This window comes from Sorex araneus, chromosome 7 (genome assembly GCF_027595985.1).
Source record: "Sorex araneus isolate mSorAra2 chromosome 7, mSorAra2.pri, whole genome shotgun sequence".
NCBI lineage: Eukaryota > Metazoa > Chordata > Mammalia > Eulipotyphla > Soricidae > Sorex > Sorex araneus.
The window spans coordinates 49,847,941-49,871,684 of NC_073308.1; the positions used below are offsets into that span (position 1 = coordinate 49,847,941).

General features: G+C 44.4%; 1 protein-coding gene across 4 annotated transcripts in view; it reads left to right on the top strand.

Annotated features, from left to right (window-relative positions):
- The window catches only part of MARCHF1 (membrane associated ring-CH-type finger 1), an 830,879-nt gene that overhangs the window by 801,054 nt on the left and 6,081 nt on the right, over positions 1–23,744 (top strand). For all 4 annotated transcript variants that reach the window (XM_055144580.1, XM_055144581.1, XM_004606143.2 and 1 more), the window contains one exon: positions 8,384–8,531. In XM_055144580.1, coding sequence (XP_055000555.1) covers positions 8,384–8,531 — 148 coding nt within the window. The remainder of the gene's footprint in view (positions 1–8,383; positions 8,532–23,744) is intronic.

The window sequence follows — 23,744 nt, forward strand, 5'->3', positions numbered from 1 at the left end:
CCACTGAGGTGACTCTCCGACTCTGCCAGGTGTCATTGGGTAGGCAGCTGCTTCTGCAAATTAAACTTGCTTTAGCATGGCCTTGGTGGTAATTAAACCACTTTGTAGAACTCTGCCATCTTAATTTCTGATGCAGTAAATCTGGTGTGGGTCCCAAAACTGCATTCATACACTGGTCCGTGTTAAAACCCGGGGAAGGGGTCTCTCCAGCTGTGCTTTGGAGCCCCAGACTGCGACCCCAGTGAATGTGGGGTTGGGCTTGGGCAGGCAGAGCAGCCATGCTAAGACCCGGAAGCTTCAGAGGCCACAGGACCACAGAACCCAGTGATGCTCTAAGGTCCGTGCAGTTCCAGGAACTGAACTCGAGTCCTTAGGTATGCAAAAGGCAGGTAAGGGGCTCCAGCCCTTTCAACTCTCTCCCTGAGCCCATATTAAAAAGGTTTAAGAATTCCTTTGAGGGGCTGGAGTGATAGCACAGCGGGTAGGGCGTTTGCCTTGCACTCGGCCAACCCGGGTTCAAATCCCAGCATCCCATAGGGTCCCCTGAGCACCGTCAGGGGTGATCCCTGAGTGCATGAGCCAGGAGTGATCCCTATGCATTGCTGGGTGTGACCCAAAAAGCAAAAAAAAAAAAAAAAAAAAAAAGAATTTCTTTGAGCAAAAATGTATTGTGCAGGGGAAGGGTTGGGATGGTGGGGAAGGATACTGGGGATTTTGTTGGCAGAGAATGTGCACTGGTGGAGGGATGGGTATTTGATCCTTGTAGGATTGAAACTCAAACATGAAAGCTTTGTAACTGTATCTCACAGTGATTCAATTTTTTAAAAAATGGTATTGTGACCTCTCTATAGAAAATGGCCACGGCATTATAATATTCAGCATATGGAAGGTTAACTAAAGAGAGGTAACTTGCAAGTGTGTGTCTTGAGAATAACCTTTTCATATTTGTATATTGATGTGAGTTTAAGGGCAAAGTCAGCTCTGGTGACTGTCGTGTGCCCTCGGGTGCTGTGTTTCTGGGTCCCGTGGGCAGGTGGCACCACCGCCGGCCCTGAGATGGGGTGGTCCAAAGATTCAACATCTCTGAACTCCACTTGCAGTTTCGGTGCCACTCTGTATTCCCCGGAGGCAGCACCTGCCCCCACACTTCATTTCTTGTGGTTGTGAAGTTACTGGTATAAAGTCAAGTGCCTTCAACTCAACGCTAAAGGCTCAGAATTTTTTTTTAACTGATCTCACATCCTATGCAAGTGCTTTCTACGACCTCATGACCAGTACTTTGTAAAACTTGTTTACGCTTCAATTATACATGGTATTTTTAAAAAGAAACATATAGTAGTTTTGAATTCATCCTTGTGAAACATTGTAAAGCAACACATTTTTCTTTTGAGTATCATCATTACAGTTGTGCAAAGGTTTTCCCTGGTTCTATTTTTCTGCAGGTACTCAGCATGGACACTGACTTTACCCTGCATATACTTGGCATTTCAAATAAATGACTTGCCTAGAGAAAAATGTATTTAGGATAGGGCACTTTCCTTGCACACAGCCAATCGAAGTTCCATCCCTGGCAACACCTATGGTCCTCAGGAGTAAGCCCTGAGCAGTGCCAGGTGTGGCCCCTCACAAAAAAAAAGAAAAAATGTATTTATATTATTTTTTGCTCCAGGGTTGGAGCGATAGCACAGCAGCAGGGCGTTTGCCTTGCATGTGACCGACCCGGGTTCGACTCCTCTGCCCCTCTCAGAGAGCCCAGCAAGCTACCAAGAGTATCTCGCCCACATGGCAGAGCCTAGCAAGCTACTTGTGGTGTATTCGATATGCCAAAAACTGTAACAACAAGTCTCAAAATGGAGACATTACTGGTGCCCGCTCGAGCAAATCGACAAGCAACGGGATGACAGTGACAGTGATAGTGACAGATTTATATTATAAAGTGCCATACCAGAGGTGACTAGGAAGGGTCCATCCACAGGTGCCAGAGGGACACCTTAGATCAAGTGCCGAAGCAGAGCAAGGAAATGTCACCTGTACTAAAAGCCCCAGATGTTTTGCAGGATTTTCTCCCTATGCTTTAGCAAAAATCTGTCTCGCCAAGATGTGGAGGTGATCTACTGGACTTCAGAGCTGTGTTTCCTGGGATTATTTTCTTTAACTTGAGAAAATCCCATCACATTCTGTTAAACAGGGTAAGAACTTTTTGAAAAGATAAAAGTCTAACTATCCATCTATGTTGGGCTGAGAGAATGACCAGGAAGTGTCTACACAGCTGGCTGGATCCCTGCATCTGACTAGTTGAAAACCCGTTTTGAATTTTGAGCTTCCATTTGACTCAGCAGTTCTACTTCCTGGCATCACATCACCCCCAAGAGCCCCAAAAAAGTCTGTTCAGAAAAGACATCTGCGCCCCTCTGTTCATTTCAGCACTCTTCTCAATAACCGACCTCCAGAAACAACCCAAGTGTCCAGGAACCCATGAGTGGATAAAGCAGCTTGGGCACAAATGCACAATGAACACCACACCACTCGGCTGTAAGAAAAGGTGAAGCCGGGCAGTCTGGAGAGAATGACGCTGGTGAAGTTAGTCAGAAGGAGAGGGACAGAATCAGAATGACTCTCACCTGTGTGGGATACAAACAAACATAGTAAGGAAGAAAACAAATGCCCAAACAAATGGCCCGCTCTGAGAACTGGTTTTCAGAAGGAAGTTTAGAATAGCCAGTGATGTTGGGGAAATCAGATGGAAGGAAGAACTGGGGCGGCGGTGGAGGGAAGTGGGCTCTGACGGAGGGTGGGGTGCTGGGACATTTTGTGAATGAAGCCTAACATTAACAGTTTTGCAAATCTTAGTGTCCAAAATATACATATATATATATATGTGTGTGTGTGTGTGTGTGTGTGTGTGTGTGTGTGTGTGTGTGTGTAACTTTTTTCTTTTTTTTTTTTTAGAGAGAAAACAGTTTTGGTTCATACCATTCTCTGCTAGCTTTATTTCTTCTGAACTGGAGTGATAGCACAGTGGGTAGGGCATTTGCCTTGCACGCGGCTGACCCAGGTTCAATTCCTCCGTCCCTCTCAAAAAGCCCAGCAAACTACCAAGAGTATCCTGCCTTCACAGCAGAGCCTGGCAAGCTACCTGTGGTGTATTTGATATGCCAAAAACAGTAACAAGTCTCACAATGGAGACATTACTGGTGCCTGCTTGAGCAAATCCACGAACAACGGGAGGACAGTGCTACAGTGCTATTCTCCTTTGGGCCTGGCGCCACCTTGTGGTGGTTGTTTGTTCTGTCATTACATAGCTGTTCTAGTTCTGGTTTCTACGGTTCTTCAGAAACTGGGAAAAGCCAGTAGGGCAGTGTTGAAAGGAAAGGCAATGAAACTCGACAAGCATTCTATGCATCATGTGTTTTTATATATTGCAAGTAAACTGTCTACACTCTTCCCTTGTGTAAAGATTCAAAATCCTTCTCATCGGCTATGTTTTGTCATGTATATGTTAGGACAGAATACAAATTGCAAGTTAATGACAAAACCTGCACAGTTTGACATAACAAGAGCAAACAGAAAATTTCCTGGAAACACAACTTTGCTTCACTGTAGAGTGCAGTGGAGCAATCTTTTCAGAAAAAAAAAAATCTAACTGTGATTTCTAGGTGAATAACATTTCAACTGCCTGTTGCTGTGCTGCCTTTTTTGATGAGGGGCCAATGGCCAATAACAATTTTGCAGAAGTCCTCAAGGCCCAGAGACTTTCATACCTAAAGCAAAGTGGAGAAGCACCCAGGTAGGGCGTGTCACGATTCAGGGGCCCTGAGTCTTGCCCACCCTTGCTTGTCCCCTGTTCTGAAGGTACAAAAGAGAACTGCAGACAGCTAAGGGACTGGGGGAGCCTTGGCTACACTGTGTCAGTCGTGTAGTTGGTTGCTTGCTGGCGTGCTGTGGCTCATCATTCCCCTTGGGGACAGAGAGCGGAGAGAAAGTTCCAGAACCGCTTGAGATCAATGTCCTCAACCCGGGGACTTCTGAGGTCGAATGCCCTGCCAAAAGCCGGTCATCCTGGGCAGCTGCAGACACTCGAGGACTGTCCATGCTCTAGGGTCACCTGGGCAGCCCTGAGTTTGCTCCCAGGCCTCGGCCATCTGTCCAGTGCAGTATCACTGGCTCCCAGCGCGGGTGCCACTGTTCAAGTTGACAGTGGAGACCCTAAGGACAGTTCACAAGCGTGTCCAAATTCAAACGTGTCTTTAGAGACTGGGAGACTTCACACAGCCAATGAGCAGGCACTGCTAAAAGTATAAAGTTGTGAAAATCCTCATTTATTTTTGCCCATGTTGCTCTCTGCATTTAAGAGACCCTAGACTGATTTATTCTGTGCTTCACTGGGTGTATTTTTGCTTACCCCATCATATTATAAAAGATCTAAGTTCTATTACCTAGGAGCCTATTCCAAATGTGGCGTTTTTGTGCAAAGAACAATTTCCCAAAATATTAGAATGGAATCTGAAGGAAATGGGAAGGTGGTATGACACCTTGACACCAGGCTGCAACACAAATGAGTTGGTTCTGTTCTCAGAGGCCTGCCCATCAGTGGTGCTGGGTAAGAGCCTGTGGTTTCTGCATTTTTATGGGTAAATACAGCATCAAGTTATTCAAAAGTAGAGCAAGGTGGCCCAAGAGATAACACAGCGGGTAGAGTGCTTGGCTGGCATGTAGCTGGCCCAGGTCTGCCCCCCAGTACCACAGAGGGTCCATGACTGACCCCTGAGAGCAGGGCCAAGGGTAATTCCAGAGGACCACTGGGTGTGAGCCCCAGACAAGCAAACACAAACAGAGTAAGAACTTGTGTCTCTGACAAGGTGATGCTCCCACCTCCAGTGCTGAATCTGGGCCCCCAGTGAGCACTGGGCAGGCTCTCTCTCCTCCCTGATGGCTTCCTCTAGAAGATGCCCCTTGGGGAACCACAGGCATTACACACACACACACACACACACACACACACACACACACACCATGTGAAACTGTCCATTTAATATGGCTGTGTACAAATATGGGGATTATCCTCTATGCACACACACACACACACACACACACACACACATACACACTATTGGCAGGAGATTTTGGGCCACACACAACATGCTCAGAGATCACTCCTGGCAGTGCTGGGGACTGAGTTCCGGTGCCTCAGCCCCTCTACTATTCCTCCAGTCTCCCTTTCATTAACCCTTTTGTGAGCAGGTGTTTAATTTCAGCATCATAAACTTCAAATCGGTTTCATGAGAGTTTTGTTAAATTAGGCTACTCTCCTTTCACAACCCATCCCTACTGTGAAAACTCACATTCTCATGATCCTTGCTATGCACTCTTGTAGGTAGGCCTGGAAACACACAGCTATGAATAGTCAGTTTCATAAAATGCCGTGATTTCTGCCAGAGCTCATTAGGCTGAATATTTCATGCAGTAACGGAATCGTCAGAAGGGGGCGCTGTGCTATTACATTTCCTCGGTGCAGCCTAATGAATTTCTGAATCGTGCCTGTGAGGATAAAAGAAAAATGGGGACATTTGATGATCTCTTTGTACTTCACATTTCTCTTAAAATGCTGCGGAAATTAAGAGATGACAACTTCAGAGCTCCTATTGTCTGGAACTAGGAGTCTGTACAAGTGATTTGGTGTATTCCTAATAACCCACTGGTATTTTTTGTTGAGGCTCATTAATGTTTAAAAGAGGTTTTAGATATTTCAAAAATCGCTTCTTCGATTTAAGAAGTTCCAACTTTAAGATATTTTTAAAGTAGGTTTTGTAATTAAGGGTTGATTTGATAAGAATCATCTGTTGTTGCTGAACACACTCACATCCACTTGGAACATTTAGGAAATGTGAATAAAATATTCTTTTGACACCGTCTTGTACTTCTTCGGTCATAGTGACATAGTGGCAATTCAAGATAGATCTGGTAATCATGAACTGCTATTGTGAAATTAAAATATTCTATTATTTTTCAGGTCAGATTAACATTACAATTGTTCAATAGCCCAAAGAAGATTTTAAATAACAGATATGATGTGAAGCTTTTCATAAAAGCCAAGTCACGCCAACAACTTCTCGATTCACTTTTAGTTCAGCAAAAATAGGGTCAAGGCAGAGAACAGGGACCAAGGCACTTGCCTTGATATTGTAGGATCTTAATTGTCAGACTGGAAGAGACATGAGAAAATATTCCTTGATTCAGGAATTACCACCTAGTAGCAAAGTCTTGAGAAATCCTGTCTTCAGTAGACAGGGCTTTATTTTTTTCTGATAGAAAAGAGCACCAAAAGGTGAGCGGAAACCATTTTGGTAGCGTTCTCTCCAGTTCTTGAAGTCTCCCTTGAGATTGCAAGATGACTATTGTTATAGTTCATTATGGATTCCAAAGCATGGAACATGAAGGTGAGGAAAGAATAGAAGTATGGTACCGTGGTGGCAAAAACTCAAATCCTCTTTTGAAACCTGCTCACATCTCCTTGATAAAAAAAAAAAAAAAACTATCAATGTCAATCTCTGCCAAGGAAGGTGGAAAAACTGTTTAAGCCGAGCCAATCATAGTGAAAGTTGTCCCTCAGTAGACAAGTCATACCCCTTTTCTGAACCTCTTGGTCACCACCTGTACCACAATCTGCCTCTATGACGAGATGGCAGTTGGGCCCAGAAAGATTAAGTGGATTCACCCATTTCCAAAATCTTGTGGCAGAGCCAGAATTTTATGTAAATAATTTTTGCCCTCTTGTTTTAGCTATACATGAAAATTAAATGTGTGTGTGTGTGTGTGTGTGTGTGTGTATTGGTGAGAGTGGCGTTGAAAAAGAAAGTTCTTCTGAAATTCTAAAGGTTTTGCTTCAGTAAAAGAAAGTAATGTAAAGATTCTGAATGATCATAGATTAGGGCTCAGAGAGACAGTACAGGAGGTAAGATGCTTTGTACACTGCCAACCCCAGTTTGATCCCTGGCACCACATATGACCCCCTGAGCACAGCCTGGTGAAACCTATGCCCACCCCCTGCAAAGAACTGTGGATCATAGTAAATTTGGGTTGTAGAAAAATGAATTCACTTCTGATGTGACCATAGTGCTTTGATTTTCTGATGGAAGTAATATAAGAAGAAATGAAGACACAATTCTCATGCAGAAGTTCGCTGTATCACTGTCAAACCGGTGCTCATGGATTTGCTGAAGTGGGCACCAGTAATGTCTCCATTGTGAGACTTGTTATTATGGTTTTGGGCATATTGAATACACCACGGGTAGCTTGCCAGGCTCTGCCATGCAGGTGAGATACTCTCGGTAGCTGGCAGGGCTCTCCAAGAGGGATGGAGGAATTGAACCTGGTTGGCCGCATGCAAGGCAAATGTCCTACTTGTTGTGCTATTGCTCCAGCCCTTGCAGAAGTTAAGTGAAACTAAATAATCAAGGAATTAAAATTCCCCTTGAGTGTCTAGATATTTTCTAAACAAATCACGGGCACATTTTCTCATATGAACTGTAATCTATCGTTATAAACAGTGGATCCTTCTTCTCTCCCAGACTGACCGAGGCCAGCAGTAGCAAATCAGGATTGCTTAAAAAGGTCTTCTGAATCCTATGTCCAGATGAAAAAATGTGTTTTCTCATAGCAATAGCACAGTGGCAGGGCGTATGTCTTGCACGCTACTAACCTGGGTTTGATTCCTCCGCCCCTCTCGAAGAGCCTGGCAAGCTACAGAGAGTATCTCGCCCGCAAAGCAGAGCCTGGCAAGCTACCTGTGGTGTATTTCATATGCCAAAAACAGTAACAACAAGTCTCACAATGGAGATGTTACTGGTGCCCGCTTGAGCAAATCGATGAGCAACAGGGTGACAATGACATAGAACCTGTGACAAAATGCTGACTCTCTCTGGCAGATAATCAGTCACTCAAGTACATGTTAAATGCATACATTGAGGAATGCAACACTAACCATGAATCAATCTGAGACTTAGTCCTTTGTAAAACCTGTGAAGAAAAGCTGTGCAGCAACCTGAAAGGAATTCATTCTAAATATTTGGTAATATTTCAACTATCCTAGTCTTGTTATAGACAAAGAATATGTAGGCAGGCAAAACAAAAGACTTGATAGACTTTATTTGGAGAGTAAGAAATTGCTTTTGTTTTGATCTTAAAGTCCAGGTAAGTTATCTGTAACTGCAAGTTAAGGTTTCCCGCTGTCCCCAACATGAGGATATTCATAAAGCGTCATTTGAAATCGCAGCTTCATAATGCCGTTCTTCTACTCATTGCCCATCGCTGGAATCTAGAAGACAAAGCAAGGGAGCTCTCCTACTACAAAATCCAGTATTATGTTCTTTGTTTCTGATTGCAGTGGGAGAAACTCCAGATGACCACCAGTGAAAGGAGGAAAATATTCTGCTCTGTCACATTCCACGTCATAGCCATCACCTGTGTGGTTTGGTCTCTGTACGTCTTGATAGATCGGACTGCGGAGGAGATCAAGCAAGGCAATGACAACGGTAAGAGCGGATCTCTCTTCTTTCTCCCCCTCCTGGATTCTATGACGATACTCAAACTCTTCCCAAGGTAGATCTTCATGACGCTCTAGTAAAATCTGGTACTGGCAACAAATCTTCCATTGTTATTCTGCTTTAATAAGAAAGTGTTGCTTATAGAGGATCCCAGCTTAGAGAAAAGATTTACAAGTTCTGATAAAACTTAGTAGGGGAAAAAATATAAAGAAGTCAGCCTTTACTTCAATTTTTACAGAAGCTGAATAATGATCAGGTTCTTCCCAGTATGAAAAGGCAAACAGCTTTAAAAATGGAATGATTTTTGATTTTATCTAATGAACCCCAGTCATCGCTTCTTTTAAAGCATGAACAAGATGACACGTTATTAGAGAATGTGTCATGGCTTATTAGCTAGTACTATATAATTTGATAGAGTGGGTTAACACGATGGCTTGAAAGTTAGCCATGCTAAATTTGATTTAAAGGATAGTGTTAAGCCTGCAAAAAAAAAAGATGTTTTAAAATAATTACAGCATGTTCTAACATTTCACACGGACAGGTCATTTAAAACGGAAGCAAACGTGGGTGGTTCAGCCTCACTTCTGAAGGTACCCTGCTTTGTTCCTCATCAGCCTCTACTTAGCTTTGACTTTTAGTCTATTTATAGCTGATAAAACCAGTGATAAATATTCCCCTCACCTCGCCCCCACAAATACACTCACTGAGGAATTTGGAAGAAGAAAATGTTTGGATTAAAAATTACTGTAATTTGTGGAATTAGGGAAAAAAGTGTTTACCCACCCACCACCCCCACAAAAAAGAAAGTTAAAGGAAAGAGAGACAGAGAGAAAGAGAGAGAGAGGAGAGGGAGAGAGCAGGAGAGAAAGGGAGAGAAAGGAAAAGAAATTTTGAAGGGGAAAGGTTTAATTCATAAACCTAAGGCAAACGTGCTGCATTCTCACGTTTGCCCTCCAGGTGGCAACAGCGCTCATCTCCTTCCACACTTGGATTCATAAAGGGAAAGGTGTTGCGTTCTCACTCTTGACCTCAAGGTGGCAGCAGCGTACATCACTGAACCTAACTTTCCCTTGAGACTAGGTTGTTTTCCTTGAAGTCAGGACAGATTTATAGAGTCAATATTTTTAGAAGTCTGTGATTGAGAATCCTAAAGTTAAATCACACTCTCACTGTCCTCACAAGCTTCAGTGCTCCTGTTCTCTTCTGGCCACGTGTGCAGGAAAGAAGCCGGAAAGGCACCTCTCCTAGGCATAGCAAGAAGCAATCTCAGGGCGCGCACAGCAAAAGGTCAGAACTTTTTGCTTAGTATTCATCTCAGTCCGTCTCACTTCTGAGCTCTGTGCGTGGAGAATGGTGAGCCCCTCTTGAATACGGCCAGCTCTCGGCCATCACGATGTCTCCAGGATCTAGACCCCCATGCTTCTTTGCATCCCCTTCTCAAGCAACTCTGATAGCTTTCTGACTTCACTGATCATTATCTGTGCAGACAACCCACGGATCTACCCACAGTTCAAGCTGCATTCCAAGTCATAACCCAAAAGTGCAGTCTCCTACCACTTCCCACTCTAATACTCACGGGAAAAGGTATGGCGAGCACCAGTTATCAAGTCTGACAGTCAACATTTTTCCTCCTCTCCTCCCTCCCCTCATTTCCACTTATAATCACTGTCACTGTCATCCCGTTGCTCATCGATTTGTTCGAGCGGGCACCAGTAACATCTCTCATTGAGAGATTTATTGTTACTGTTTTTATTTTTTATTTTTTATTTTTTTGGTTTTTGGGTCACACCTGGCGATGCACAGGGGTTACTCCTGGCTCTTCACTCAGGAATTACCCCTGGCGGTGCTCAGGGGACCATATGGGATGCTGGGATTCGAACCCGGGTCGGCCGCGTGCAAGGCAAACGCCCTACCCGCTGTGCTATCGCTCCAGCCCCTATTGTTACTGTTTTTAGCATATCCAAAACGCATGGGTAGCTTGCCAGGCTCTGCCGCATGGGCTCGATACTCTCCGTAGCTTGCCGAGCTCTCCGAGAGGGGCAGAGGAATCGAACTCCGGTCGGCCACGTGAAAGGCGAATGCCCAACCGCTGTGCTATCGCTCCACTTATAATAAATTTCCAAATTCTGTTGACTCTCTTCCTCATGAGTCTCTGGAATCTACTGCTTCTCTCCTCCTTTGTATCCATCTGTCATGTGCAAACTATCACATCTTTTACTTGCAAACTACAACTGCTTCTTTAGTTGACTTTCTCCACTTTCACTCACCTTCACCCACCCTCAATAAAGTGCACCTTTATTTTCCCAGCACCTTAACATTATGTATATAAATGACGATTTATAATGATGTACACCCAAACTTCAGTGCACAATAACAAAAATAATGTGTAACTACAAAGCAGCTACACATATAGTAGTGGGTATTTATTGATAAGATACCATTATAGACTTAACATGGGGGAGGCTTAAAATATCTCTTAAGCCTTCTTCTAGTCTGTGCATATATCACTTTATGTGACGAAAAGGACTGTGCAGATGTTGGTATAATTTTTGTGATAGGTGTCCGAGAGATAGTACAACAGGCAGAATGTTTGCCTTGCACACAGTTGACCTGGGTTAACACCTCGTGGAGTCCCTGGGCAACCGAGCAATGTCACCGGGGTGAACCCAGAGCCCAGAGTCAGGAGTACACCCAAATCAATGCAGAGTGTGACCCCAAACACAACAACAATAAATGTGATGGGAAGATGATCCAACATCATCTCAAGAGTCCTAAATAGAGACAGTAGAGAGAAGGAATGTGATAGAGGAACAGCAGTGAGAGTAATGAGAGGAAGGGGACCTTGCCAGGAACTGTGACCAGTCTGGGGAGCTGGAGAAGGCAAGAACACACACACCTTGATTTTAGGATTTTTGATCGATAGAGCTTCATTAAAGCCAAACTCTTCTGAGGAATCTGCCAAGCCCCAGCTGTATTCAGTTGCACGGAGCCTCCATCCCTCATCCCCACCCAAGCTGCAGTCTTGCGTGGCTCTGTGAGACATTTCCTCCCAATTCTTTGCCTATGGTCAAGTAATCTAACTTTGCACCTTCTCCTACACCCCTCTAAGCCCACACTCTCTGCAGCGGACTTAACATCACACACACACACACACACACACACACACACACACACACACACACACCTTCCCCCTCCCCCCTGCATCACAGCCACCACACCCCATTCAACTCCCTGAAGTAAGTAATTGTGATCATCTCAGCAAGTTCCCAGCCTCTCCCTCCCCCGATCTGGCGATCCGAAATTCTGACATCGGAGCACAGTCATTTGTGCTGAGGAACGCTGTGTATGCGGTAGATGCTCTTTCCTGAGATCCTAGGACCTACTTGAATTACCTTTGAGGTTTGTGGCGCTGTGACGTCGGAGTCCCGCCCCCCCCCCCACCCCGGAGATTTAGATTAAATTTTTACATGATTTCCTTGTAGAGTCACACAGAAAAGTTCTATCTTCCCACGACACTGACCACACCTGATTGCAATTGCTCACTTAACGCCCTCTCTATGCATAAATTATGAGCTGAGAGCAGAGCGGCCGGTTGCTGCCCAACTCCGACACATCCTTGGGGCTAGCCCTGTGCTGGCACCTGGCAAATGATGCAGTCGGTGTTTTGCGGCGGAATTGGTGTGAATGCCTCAGAGCCAAATCGTGCACCCTGTAGTTTTATTTTAGCACGAGCAGACAGAACTTTTGCACCCCAGTGCCCCAGTGAACTGGCATTCGCGTCCCTGAGTCAGATTCGTCAGAGAAAAACGCTTGAATGACGATCCAGGGGCCGCTTTTCGGAACGAGAACAGCTCCCAGCCCTTCCCCCCACCCCCAGCCCACGCTCCGACCCATCCCGGCAGCACTGCGTCTGCCCTGCGGGGGTCCTGGTCCCAGGCGCTGCACCCTTCATGCCCGGGAGAGGGCGCCCGCGATCAGCCAGCGCTGCACTGGGGCGGCGTTGTCGCAGCCGGGCATCTGGGGAGGGAGGCTGGTGGGCCAAGGAGCAATGCGGGTCTGTCCCCTGAGTCCATCTGAGATGCTCAAAATGCAGGCTATGCCCTCTGGGAAGAGTCCTTTCCCGGTGAGCGGTGAAAGAAGTGGAGTTTGCACAAAGGTTGCACGAAGGGGCTTTGGCAGTTGTCCCGGGAGAATTTGCATCATCCTTTGAGGCAAAAGACCTTCCACCTGTTCCGGGTGGAAAGGAATGAAGTGCCACCGCCGATGATTTACACTCAGCGGGGGCTGGGGCTGTTCTCAGGTCGCTGCTGGAATTTAGCTTGGACTTGGGGATGAGGGGGTGTTTGTTTACAGCCCGAGTCCTAGCTTGCGCCTGCAGATCGATCAGACATAGAAATGTCAGCTCCGCGGAGGGAGGCTTTGCACAAAACCCTCGCGGGGCACGGAGGACCGGAGCAATGAAAAAAACCAAGCAGAGGAAGCTTCCAATTTTACAAAACTTCAGAAGTTGTTGGCCTGTCTTCAGATCTCTCCGCTCCTGCTCAGAGCTCAGAGGATCTCGTGGCCTTTGAAGGCTTCCTCCCGGAGGCCTTTATTTATTTAAACATGAGCTGCTTCAATCAATAAGCTGGACATTTGGTATTGAATCGAGTCTTTCTAGGCTTATATAACTATGTGAAGATACAAAAAGAACTTTAGGACGATACGAGATTGTAGGCTATTCCTAGAATGACTCTCAGCCATGATGAGACACTGATTGTTTCCCTGATAAGACCCAATGGTACCCAGGGAACCATCCCTGGTGCCAGGGATCAAACAAGGATTGGCTGTGTGCAAGACAAGTTCCTTAGCCTTTATGCTATTTCTCAGGTCCAAATGAAAAGTTTTGCTTTGGGTTGTATTTGTTTTATTTTGGTGCCAAGAGTGGAGGTTGTATGGGTGGGGCACCCCTAGGCTCTCTTCCCGGGGACCATCCAGTTCCAGGGATGGAACCTTATTCAACACATGTGCTCAGGCCTATTATTTTCCTAAGCAAGAAATAAAGAGGAGAGCTAGAAAACTGTTAAGGACGATCTTTTTATCATCACTGTGTCACTGTATCACTGTCATCCCATTGCTCATTGATTTGCTTGAGCGGGCACCAGTAACATCTCCATTGTGAGACTTTTGTTACTGTTTTTGGCATATCGAATACGCCACGGTAGCTTGCCAGGCTCTGCCATGTGGGCGGGATACTCTCCTAGCTTGCTGGGCTCTCCAAGAGGGATGGAGGAACGAACCTGGGTCGGCCGCGTGCAAGGCAAATGCCCTACCCGCTGTGCTATGGCTCCAGCCCCTTTCTACCATATTCCTTTGAAAAAGTATCAGTCCCTCAAAAGGGGAAATGAAGCAGCTTTTACCTTTCATGTTCAGACCTTCTGAATTAGGAAGCAAAGACATTATCAAGATGCAGGTTCCTCTTGGCTAGTCACAGAGAGCCACTTAGAGGGAGATAGCTTTTACCTTGGGTAATTTCAAGTGGAAATCATTGTGACTTTTATAAAAGGTGCTGCTGGGCTTCTGTTCAAATTGTATTTAAAACCTGACTTCCAGAAGTATGATTTATGGCAGTGTGGTCATCTGTGCGAGCTGTTATTATTTTCAGCTTCTTTTGGCGCCAGCACCCTGAGTGCTGATTGCTTTTAAGTTGTTGAAAAAAAAAAACTGATTAAAAGTCAACCTGCTTTAAATCCATCTTCAAAAACCTTCAAAAATATGTGAAGAACAAGCTGTCCTTCTTCAAGCAGAGTTGAAGTTGCAGATAGAACAGCGACATCTTTCAAACTGTAACATAGGACTGGAAGGGAAAAGATCACTCCAATGTTCTTACACATGGTTCCTTTTTTTTTTTTTAAGGTTAAAGAAAGATCCTTTTTTTTTTTGAAGCTTTAAACATTTTTTTTAAATTTTTTAAAATTTTATCGAATCACCGTGAGATAGTTACAAGCTTTCATGTTTGGGTTACAATCTCACAATGATCAAACACCCATCCCTCCACCAGTGCACATTCCCCACCACCAATATCCTGGGTATACCCCCCCTTTCCCACCCTCCCCCTGCCTCTAAGGCAGACAATATTCCCCATACTCTCTCTCTCTACTTTTGGGCATTATAGCTTGCAACACAGACACTGAGAGGTCATCATGTTTGGTCCATTATCTACTTTCAGCATGTATCTCCCATCCCAACTGGTCCCTCTAGCCATCATTTTCTTAGTGATCCCTTCTCTATTCCATCTGCCTTCTTCCCTCTGCTCATGAAACAGTCTTCCAGCTATGGGGCAATCCCCCTGGCCCTTGTATCTACAGTCCTTGGGTGTCAGCCTCAATACATGGTTCCTTTAGATTAAATATGTGTGGCACCTCGAGAACCTTCTCCTCTTGCCTCTTTCTGTCACCCAGGATAACAGCAATTAAAAAAAAAATCAAACACAAGCTCCTTACTCTAAATTAACCATGTTGCCAACTATAATTTAAGGAACCATTATTCTTCCTGTCTATCTTAAAATCTCCAGGGCAGAAGAACTTATTGTTTTATTTCATTATACAGATGTATTAGCTGGTAACTTCTGCTTAGAATATATGTTAAAAAGTACTTCTCTAAAAGCCAGACAGGGGCTGGAGCAATAGCACAGTGGGTAGGGCATTTGCCTTGCATGCGGTTGACTCGGGTATGATTCCAGCATCCCATATGGTCCGCTGAGCACCGCCAGGGGTGATTCCTGAATGCAGAGCCAGGAATTACCCCTGTGCATCGCCAGGTGTGACCCAAAAAGCAAAAATAGATAGATAGATAGATAGATAGATAGATAGATAGATAGATAGATAGATAGATAAAAGCCAGACAATGCAGTCTTTTTTGGCAATGTCTTTTTACTTTTTATTTATTATTTATTTATTTAAAAAAAATTAGTGAATCACTGTGAGATAGACCCTTACAAAGCTGTTTATGATTAGGTTTCAGTCATGCAGTGTTCCAACTCCCACCTCTCCACAGGTGTACATTTCCCGGCACCAGTATCCCCAATTTCCCTCCCATCACCCTCCAATCCCCCTGTCTGCCTCTATGGCAGATGCTTTTCTTTTCTCTCTCTCTCTCTCTCTCTCTCTCTCTCTCTCTCTCTCTCTCTCTCTGGCATTGTGGTGGCAACGTCTTTTTAAACATTCTTTTTGAAAATAATTCTACATACTGTTATGAAAAACAACCTAAATATAATAAATATTGACCAGGGATAATTATCAGAGGTCAGGCTTGAGTTCTCCCCAGGCCATGGTCACTGGGTAGTTATCTTATGAAAAGTAATTAAATTACTCTGAAGCTCAATTTTCTCATTTGTAAAACTAAGTCAGAGTGAGTGAATGCCCTCCCAAAGTTCTAGGATTCATTTTTCAAAGACTTCATGATCTTTACCTTGGAGCAGATGACCCTATAAACTGTATTTCTATACATTCTACACATTATTATGCATGTTTAGTCACAATATTTCCATTAGAATAAGTTATGATAAAGATTGTAGTTATGTGAATGATTTAAAGTGATCGATCTCATTTAGGAGCCAAAGAGATAGTACAGGGGCTAAAGCATGCCATAAGATACCTTAGCACTAAATAAGCACCAACCACTGCCAGGTGTGGCCAATAATTATAAATAAAATAATTAGCTCACTAAGATGAAGTTGCCAAGATAAAAGAAAAATACTACCTCCCAGACCACCACTCATACCTTTCCACTCATACCTTTCCTGCATTTGTAGCGCTACATAACCTAAGCAACCTGCCAAAAATATCCCAGCACCAGCGACATTCTCTTTCTAAATATATATTGTCTCCACAGCTGTTTAATGAGGCAGGCTCTCTCTGCTGCTGGGTATTTTCAGACGCATTTTTAGATGCTCTCCAGGTGTCTTCAAACACATGATCTGCTACCTAAGATAAGCAGAATGCAGACATTTGGGGTGTAAAAGCTAGACGACACCTGGGAGACGGCTGTTTTATAGATGAGGAAGTAATCTGCTTGATTTCTAACATCTAAGGAACACCCACCTGGGACGTTGGGGCTTACCCAGTACAAAATGCAGAGAAAACAGAGAAGCAAGAGGTTAGACGTCTCCTGGCACATGTTAGAAGTCTCCTGCTTTGTGTGCGCCTGGGACTGGGCAAGACGGGGGACCCTATCCTATTACCAGGGAAACGTGATTGCAGAAACACAGAGTTGCTGGAAAGTAAATGGGTCTCAAAAAAGGCCAGTGGACAGAGAGTATGAGTCTGTCACTGTGGTCTGAAGGCTTGTTTACAAACGTTTCCTAACAAATACAGTGTCCCAGTGGCCACTATAACATTTTAGGAGCATTGCAGTCAATTTTTGGTGAGGTTTCTGGTCTTTCTCCCATACAATGAATTATAATCACAAGGAATCCACATAGAGGAGGGTGAGAATCTGTCATCTTAACAAAATACTAGTGATATTGCTGGCAACTATACAACCATACTTTCCCCTGAATTCTGGATGCTTCCATTAGCTGGAATTCAGGCAGGAAGAGGCAGCCAAAGACTGAAGTCCAGTCAAATTAGAAAACTCTAAATTTTTAGCATAAGAGAAAGCGCTGGGCTTTTTGTTTGGGATGGTGCCAAAGACAGAACCCAGAATCTGACATATATGAGGATCTACCACCAAGCAACATGCCTGGCCAATCAGCCACAAGTGTGTAGCATTCAAATAAATCAGACAACAATAGCAGTTCACAGAGCAATTTCTATACATCAAAAGCTTGTTAATCCACTTAATCCAGACTAGTAATCTTATAACATGATTATTTCTGCTTATAAATGATGTTCCAGTGAGCACTGGCTGTATGACAAACATCCTAAAGCTTAGTTAGTTGAAACTACAACAGTTAATTTCATTCCCAGTTCTGGAGGTCAGCTGAACTTTTCTTCCTCCAGCCTGGCCAGATTAATTGGTCTCTCCAGGAGTCGGTAGTGTACATGCAGACAGCTGACACATCAGTGGCTACTGTACATTCAAGGATGGCTTCTTCCACGTGCCTGGCAGTGGGCATTGCCAGATGAGAACATCTATGCTGTCACGACCTAGTATGCATGGTCACCTTGCCTTCTGCACATGGAAGTTGGTGATGTTTAAAAGGGCAGTAAGAGGAACTCAAAATGTATGAATATTTTTGATGTTTCTTCTGTACCATATTTCTGATTGTTCTCTTGACCAAACAAGATTGAGGCCAAAAATACTGGAAGAAAAGGTTAGGGGAACTATAACGTACATAATGCTAGCTATTATTGCAATGTATATATATATATATGTATGTATATATAGTATATATGTATGTATGCATAATTATGTAGAACTGTAGCACTGTCATCCCATTGTTCATCAATTTGCTCAAACGGGCACCAGTAATGTCTCCATTGTGAGACTTGTTACTGTTTTTGGTATATTGAATATGCCACAGGTAGCTTGCCAGGCTCTGTCGTGTGGGTGGGATACTCTCAGTAGCTTGCCAGGCTCTCTGAGAGGGACAGAGGAATCAAACCCGGGTCAGTCATGTGCAAGGCAAAAGCCCTACCCTCTATGCTATTGTTCCAGTATATACATATACATGTATACATATAGATACATGTATATGTATATATACTTAAAAGACATATATATATATATATTTTTAATAAATGAAGGGATGGAGAGATAGTACTATGGCAAATAGGACATTTGCCTGTGTGCTTCCAACTCAGGTTTGATCCCCAGCTCTCTGTATGGTACCCCAAGCACTGCCAGGAGTGATCCAAGTGCAAAGCCCAGAGTAAGCCTTGAGCCCAGATGGGTGTGACCCCAAAACAAAACAAACAAAAACTAAAGAAGACATGATAAAAAGAGGACAGCCTATAAATCCAAAGAAATAACATGGCTACCTGAATTCGAACAGATGAAGAGGTAAGGACAGAAGTAGCGAACTCTTAGGAATAAACCCTGGAACTATCAGCAATGACTAGGGATTTTGTACAAAGAGCCCCTGAGTAGCCACTCACCGACCATAAGGAAAATCAGACTGGGGTTTAAACAACAAAAATCAGGAAAGTCAGAATTCTTTGGGATTGGAAGATTTCTTGGGATTAGAAGGAGGTAGTGGCTTTTGGGGAGTGAAGCTGAGGAAGTCAGTGAACTCAGTTGGCTGCAGGGGCCTGTTTGTCAATAAGCTTGTTTCAGACCCTGAATTGGGAATGGCCTTATGGCTTGTTCAGACCCTGAAATGGGAATGGCCCCCCTTCCAGCCACCTTACCCAACCCCAGCAGAAAGGGTGAGAAAGATCTTTCCCACTTTTTCATTTTTACCCTTTTCATCCACATTGATTTTTTTTTCCTTTTGGGTCACACCTGGCCATGCACAGGAGTTACTTCTGGCTCTTCACTCAGAAATTACTCCTGACAGTGCTCAGGGGACCATATGGGATGCTGGAAATCGAACCCGGGTTGACCACGGCAAGGCAAACGCCCTACCCGCTATGCTATGCTCCAGCCCCATCCTCCACATTTATTTTAAACTAGCCAACTCAGTTTGCCTCACTGATTTGCTAGAAAAATCGTGCCTAGGATGGTGGTAAGGTCTGTCTGCTTTCCTTTGTTTAAGTGTTTTCGCTTGCTCATTAAATACAAATTTCCCTACAACGTCTGAGCTGATTTTCTGTGGCTCTGGTGGCACTATTTTGGGCAGATGTAATGTAACATTTTGATTCCCCCAAATTTGTGTCGTTGTCAACATCTTATCACAGGACAAATCTACATTCTATTTTAAGTCTTTCCTAGAAAGGGTGTTGGAGGATGTTATAGAAGGTTTTGTAAGCTCGGATGTGCAAGCTGAGGGAAGCAAGAATTTATTCTAAATAGTGGTATACTGAGAGTGCTTCAGAAGTTGTTGCTCATTCTTGATACATTGATATGACAATATAAAAAGTAAATCGATGTACTGTACCTATTATGAGAAACAAGTGAAAAATTCCCACTTCCTTACACAGTAATGGGCAATTCCCACCCAATTTCCAAGTTTCCCTCCGTGGTTAGGAGACAGAAAACATTTTCAAACCCGAAGGGAGTAGAGATTTCCTTAGGCTCCAAAGAAATGAACAGAGAGTTAAAATATCTGTTTCATCTCCCGAATTCTGAACAGGCAGAGATTGCTTTGTTGCTTTGCTCTTCGGGCATCTGCAGACAAACCTATTTCAAATAGATTGAAGAATTCTAAGGACAAGCCCCAGTCTCAAATTTATTGAAAACTCCTGGAGACACACTAGTGATTTAAAAATGGATGATGGAAGTAGGGTGATTGGAGGGTGTGGCAGGAGGGACACAGGGGATATTGCTGGTGGGAAATGTACCCTGGTGGGGAGATGGGCGCTGGAGCATTGTATAACTGAAACTCAAGCACGAAAGCTTTGTAACTGTGTCTCATGGTGACATGGTGATTCAATTAAAAAAAAAAAAAAAAAGATGATGCTCCCCCAGAGGGCATTGGAGCTATTGGTGATAGTTGTAGCTTCAGATACTATTGGGTGACTTTCTATTAGCTTAAAGGTCTATTCCTGGGTCTGGAGCGATAGTACAGCGGATAGGACGTTTGCCTTGCACGGGGCCAACCCGGGTTCAATTTTCAGCATCCCATATGGTCCCCCAAGCATTGCCAGGAGTGATTCCTGAGCGCATGAGCCAGGAATAACCCCTGAGCATCGCCGGGTGTGACCCCCCCCAAAAAAAAAGGTCTATTCCTGGGGGGATGTGGAGTGGATTCCTTTCTAAAAAATTTTGGTTAAATCAAATAAATTTAGGGACCTCTCTGGGTTACACAAAGGATCCCCAAAGAGTGGGATTTTGTGTCTCACTTTCTTTAGCACCACCACTCCTTATCTGTATAGTCGCCTCTTTGCAGAGAGAAGCCAGCTTAGAACTCATTAGTCCAATAAAACACATTTTGCCAAGGAACGCATCCTTTTAAAACCCCTTTTAGCACCTCAAGAGTCTTTTAGTGAATTTTCCAAGGTAGACTCTTACAACTTTTGATGGTAATTTCTTTTATAACAAAACCCTTGTCCCTTAAAAGGCGAAGATAAAGATGAGGCAGGCACTAAAAGGTCATTTCAGACCATGGCTCTTGGTGACAGGTCAAGTCTGTCTGCCAAGGTCGGTCATAGCAGCAGCTTTCACTTCCCAAGGACATTTGCAACAGGACATCGAGTGGAGGAAATCAATGCAGAGGGCTCTGGTGAAAGAGGAGTAGGGCAGACTGTGCTGACGAAATGGATTTATTCCTGAGTAAGGGATGGGCCCTTCAGGAGTTACACTGACTGGAAAAGTTACACTGAAAACTCCAGATGCTTGTGATGTTGCAGTGACTTATTTGTTGTACTGTATCACTATCATCCCATTGTTCATCAATTTGCTCAAGTGGGCACCAGTAAGGTCTCCATTGTGAGACTTGTTACTGGTTTTGGCATATCGAAGGCGCCATGGGTAGCTTGCCAGGCATTGCTGGCCAGATACTCTTGGTAGCTTGCCGGGCTCTCCAAGAGGAATCGAACCTGGGTCAGCTGCCGTGCAAGGCAAACGCCCTACCTGCTGTGCTATCGCTCCAGATTTATTAGTTACAGTGATTTATTTGACAGCTTTAAGAATGAAGTTTTTGGAGGCTGGAGCAATAGCATAGCGGGTACGGTGTTTGCCTTGCACGCAGCCGACCCGGGTTCAATTCCAGCATCCCATATGGTCCCCTGAGCACTGCCAGGAGTAATTCCTGAGTGCAGAGCCAGGAGTAATCCCTGTGCATCACCAAATGTGACCTAAAAAAAAAGCAAAAAAAAAAAAAAGAGAGAATGAAGTTTTTGATGCTCCAATGTTCTCCTCCTAGTCTCACGCTGTTTTTTCCCATGGGGGGGGGGGTAATTCCTGCCAAACCACTCTGGTCTCTCGCTGATACTCTGCACTGTGTCTAGGGGCTCTGTCCACAGCCTGTGGCCCAGGGACTTTGGCTTTCTCTGGTTCTCTGGCCACAGTGCACAAGCTTGGCAACTGCTGCTTCGGGGGGCGGGATTCCTTTATCTCTTAACTGTTTCCCACCTCCAGCCTTAGTAGTATCAATTTTTTTTTGACAGTTGCTACAGATATGCCAAAGACAGTAACAACAAGTCTCACAATGGAGACATTACTGGTGTCCACTCAAGCAAATCGATGAACAACAGATAATATTTTTAAAAATTTTATTAGTGAATCACCGTGAGGTACAGTTACAGAGTTACAAGCTTTCGTGCTTGTGTTTCAGTCATACAGTGATCAAGTACCCATCCCTCCACCAGTGCCCGTTTTCCACCACCAATGGTCCCAACATCCTTCCCACCGCCCTCACCCTGTCCCCTCCGCCCCACCCCACCTCTGTGGCAGGGCATTCCTTTTGCTCTCTCTCTCCTTTTGGGTGTTGTGGTTTGCAGTATCACTGCATCACTGTCATTCCGTTGTCCATTGATTTGCTCAAGCGGGCACTAGTAACATCTCCATTCATCCCAGCCCTGAGATTTTAGCAGCCCCTCCTAACTCGTCCTTCCAAACGGTGCCGTATTGGAGGCTCTTTCAGGGTCAGGGGAATGAGACCTGTAATTGTTACTGTATTTGGCATGCCAAATACGCCATGGGGAGCTTGCTAGGCTCTGCCTTCCTCATCCTCATAGTCCCTATCATAGTCCTCACGGTCCTTATCTTCACTATAGTCCTCACTCCCCCCCTTACGGCATAGAAATTGTGAAGGGTGGAGGTTTGCAGTAGAGGTATTAAGTGGCCATCATGTTCAGTCTATATTCTATTTTCAGCCCGCATCTCCCATCCCGAGTGGGCCCTCCTAGCACCCTTTACTGGTTAAAGAAACTTTGGTACCAATCTACACAATGGAATACTATGCAGCTGTTTGAGAAGAATGAAGTAATGAAATTTGCATATAAGTGGATTAACATGGAGAGTATCATGTTAAGTGAAATGAGTCAGAAAGAGAGGAACAGACATAGAAAGATTGCACTCATTTGTGGAATACAAAGTAACAGAGTTTAATCAGTTTAATGGGCTGGAGCAATAGCAAACTGGGTAGGGCATTTGCCTTGCACTCGGCCCATATGGGTTCAATTCCTCCACCCCTCTTGGAGAGCCTGACAAGCTACTGAGAGTATCCCGCCCGAATGGCAGAGCCTGGCAAGCTACCTGTGGTGTATTCAATTTGCCAGAAACAGTAACAACAAGTCTCATAATGGAGACATTACTAGTGCCCACTCTAGCAAATTGATAAGCAACAAGATGACAGTGACAGTGACAGTGACAGTGAAAGTAACAGAATGGGAGACTAATACCCAAGAACAGTAGAGATAAGTACCAAGAGGATTACTCCACAGCTTAGAAGCCGGTCTCACATGCTGGGGGAAAAGGCAGCTCAGAGAGAGAAGGGACCACCAACCACTATGCTTGTAGTATCAATTTTAACTTACTGCCCTTTGCAGTCAGATTTAAAAGCACCAATTAAGTGAACCAGGTTACCTGGTGCCTCTCCTATTTCCTCCACTTTCACTGGACCAAGATTAACTCTCAGAATCGGCAGGAAAAAAATGAAAGCTGGTCACTCACTCCTGGCCAAATCCTCAAATGTTGTGCATTCACAGGTAGCACCCACTTTAGTCTGTCAACCCGAAAGCATAGGCCGGTGGAGAAATATTATTACCTCTGGTTACAGTAGGAAGAGCAAGGCCTGGGAGTCAGAGCCAGAAATTCAAAACGGATTCCTCCTGGAACTGACCGCTACAAAAGGCACTGAGGAAAAGATGGACCAATCAGAGAGAAATTTTGTTTGTTGGGACTAAGGAAAAATAAAAATACCTTATCTTTGTAAATGAACTCGGGCCACGAGGGGAAGAAATAACTTGGAACTCTGAGAGTGGGAATGCTCATTTCCAGGTGAAAATGACTTTGGAATTGGTTTTTCAGGGATATAGAATAAAAAGGGAAGCAAAATCCAGAGATAATATTAGGCTCAGAGAGAGCTGGGGAGATGCTCAGGAGTGAAGAATATCTGCCTCATTGGGACTGAAGAGACAGTACAGAAAGGCACTTGCCTTGCATGCAGCCAACTCG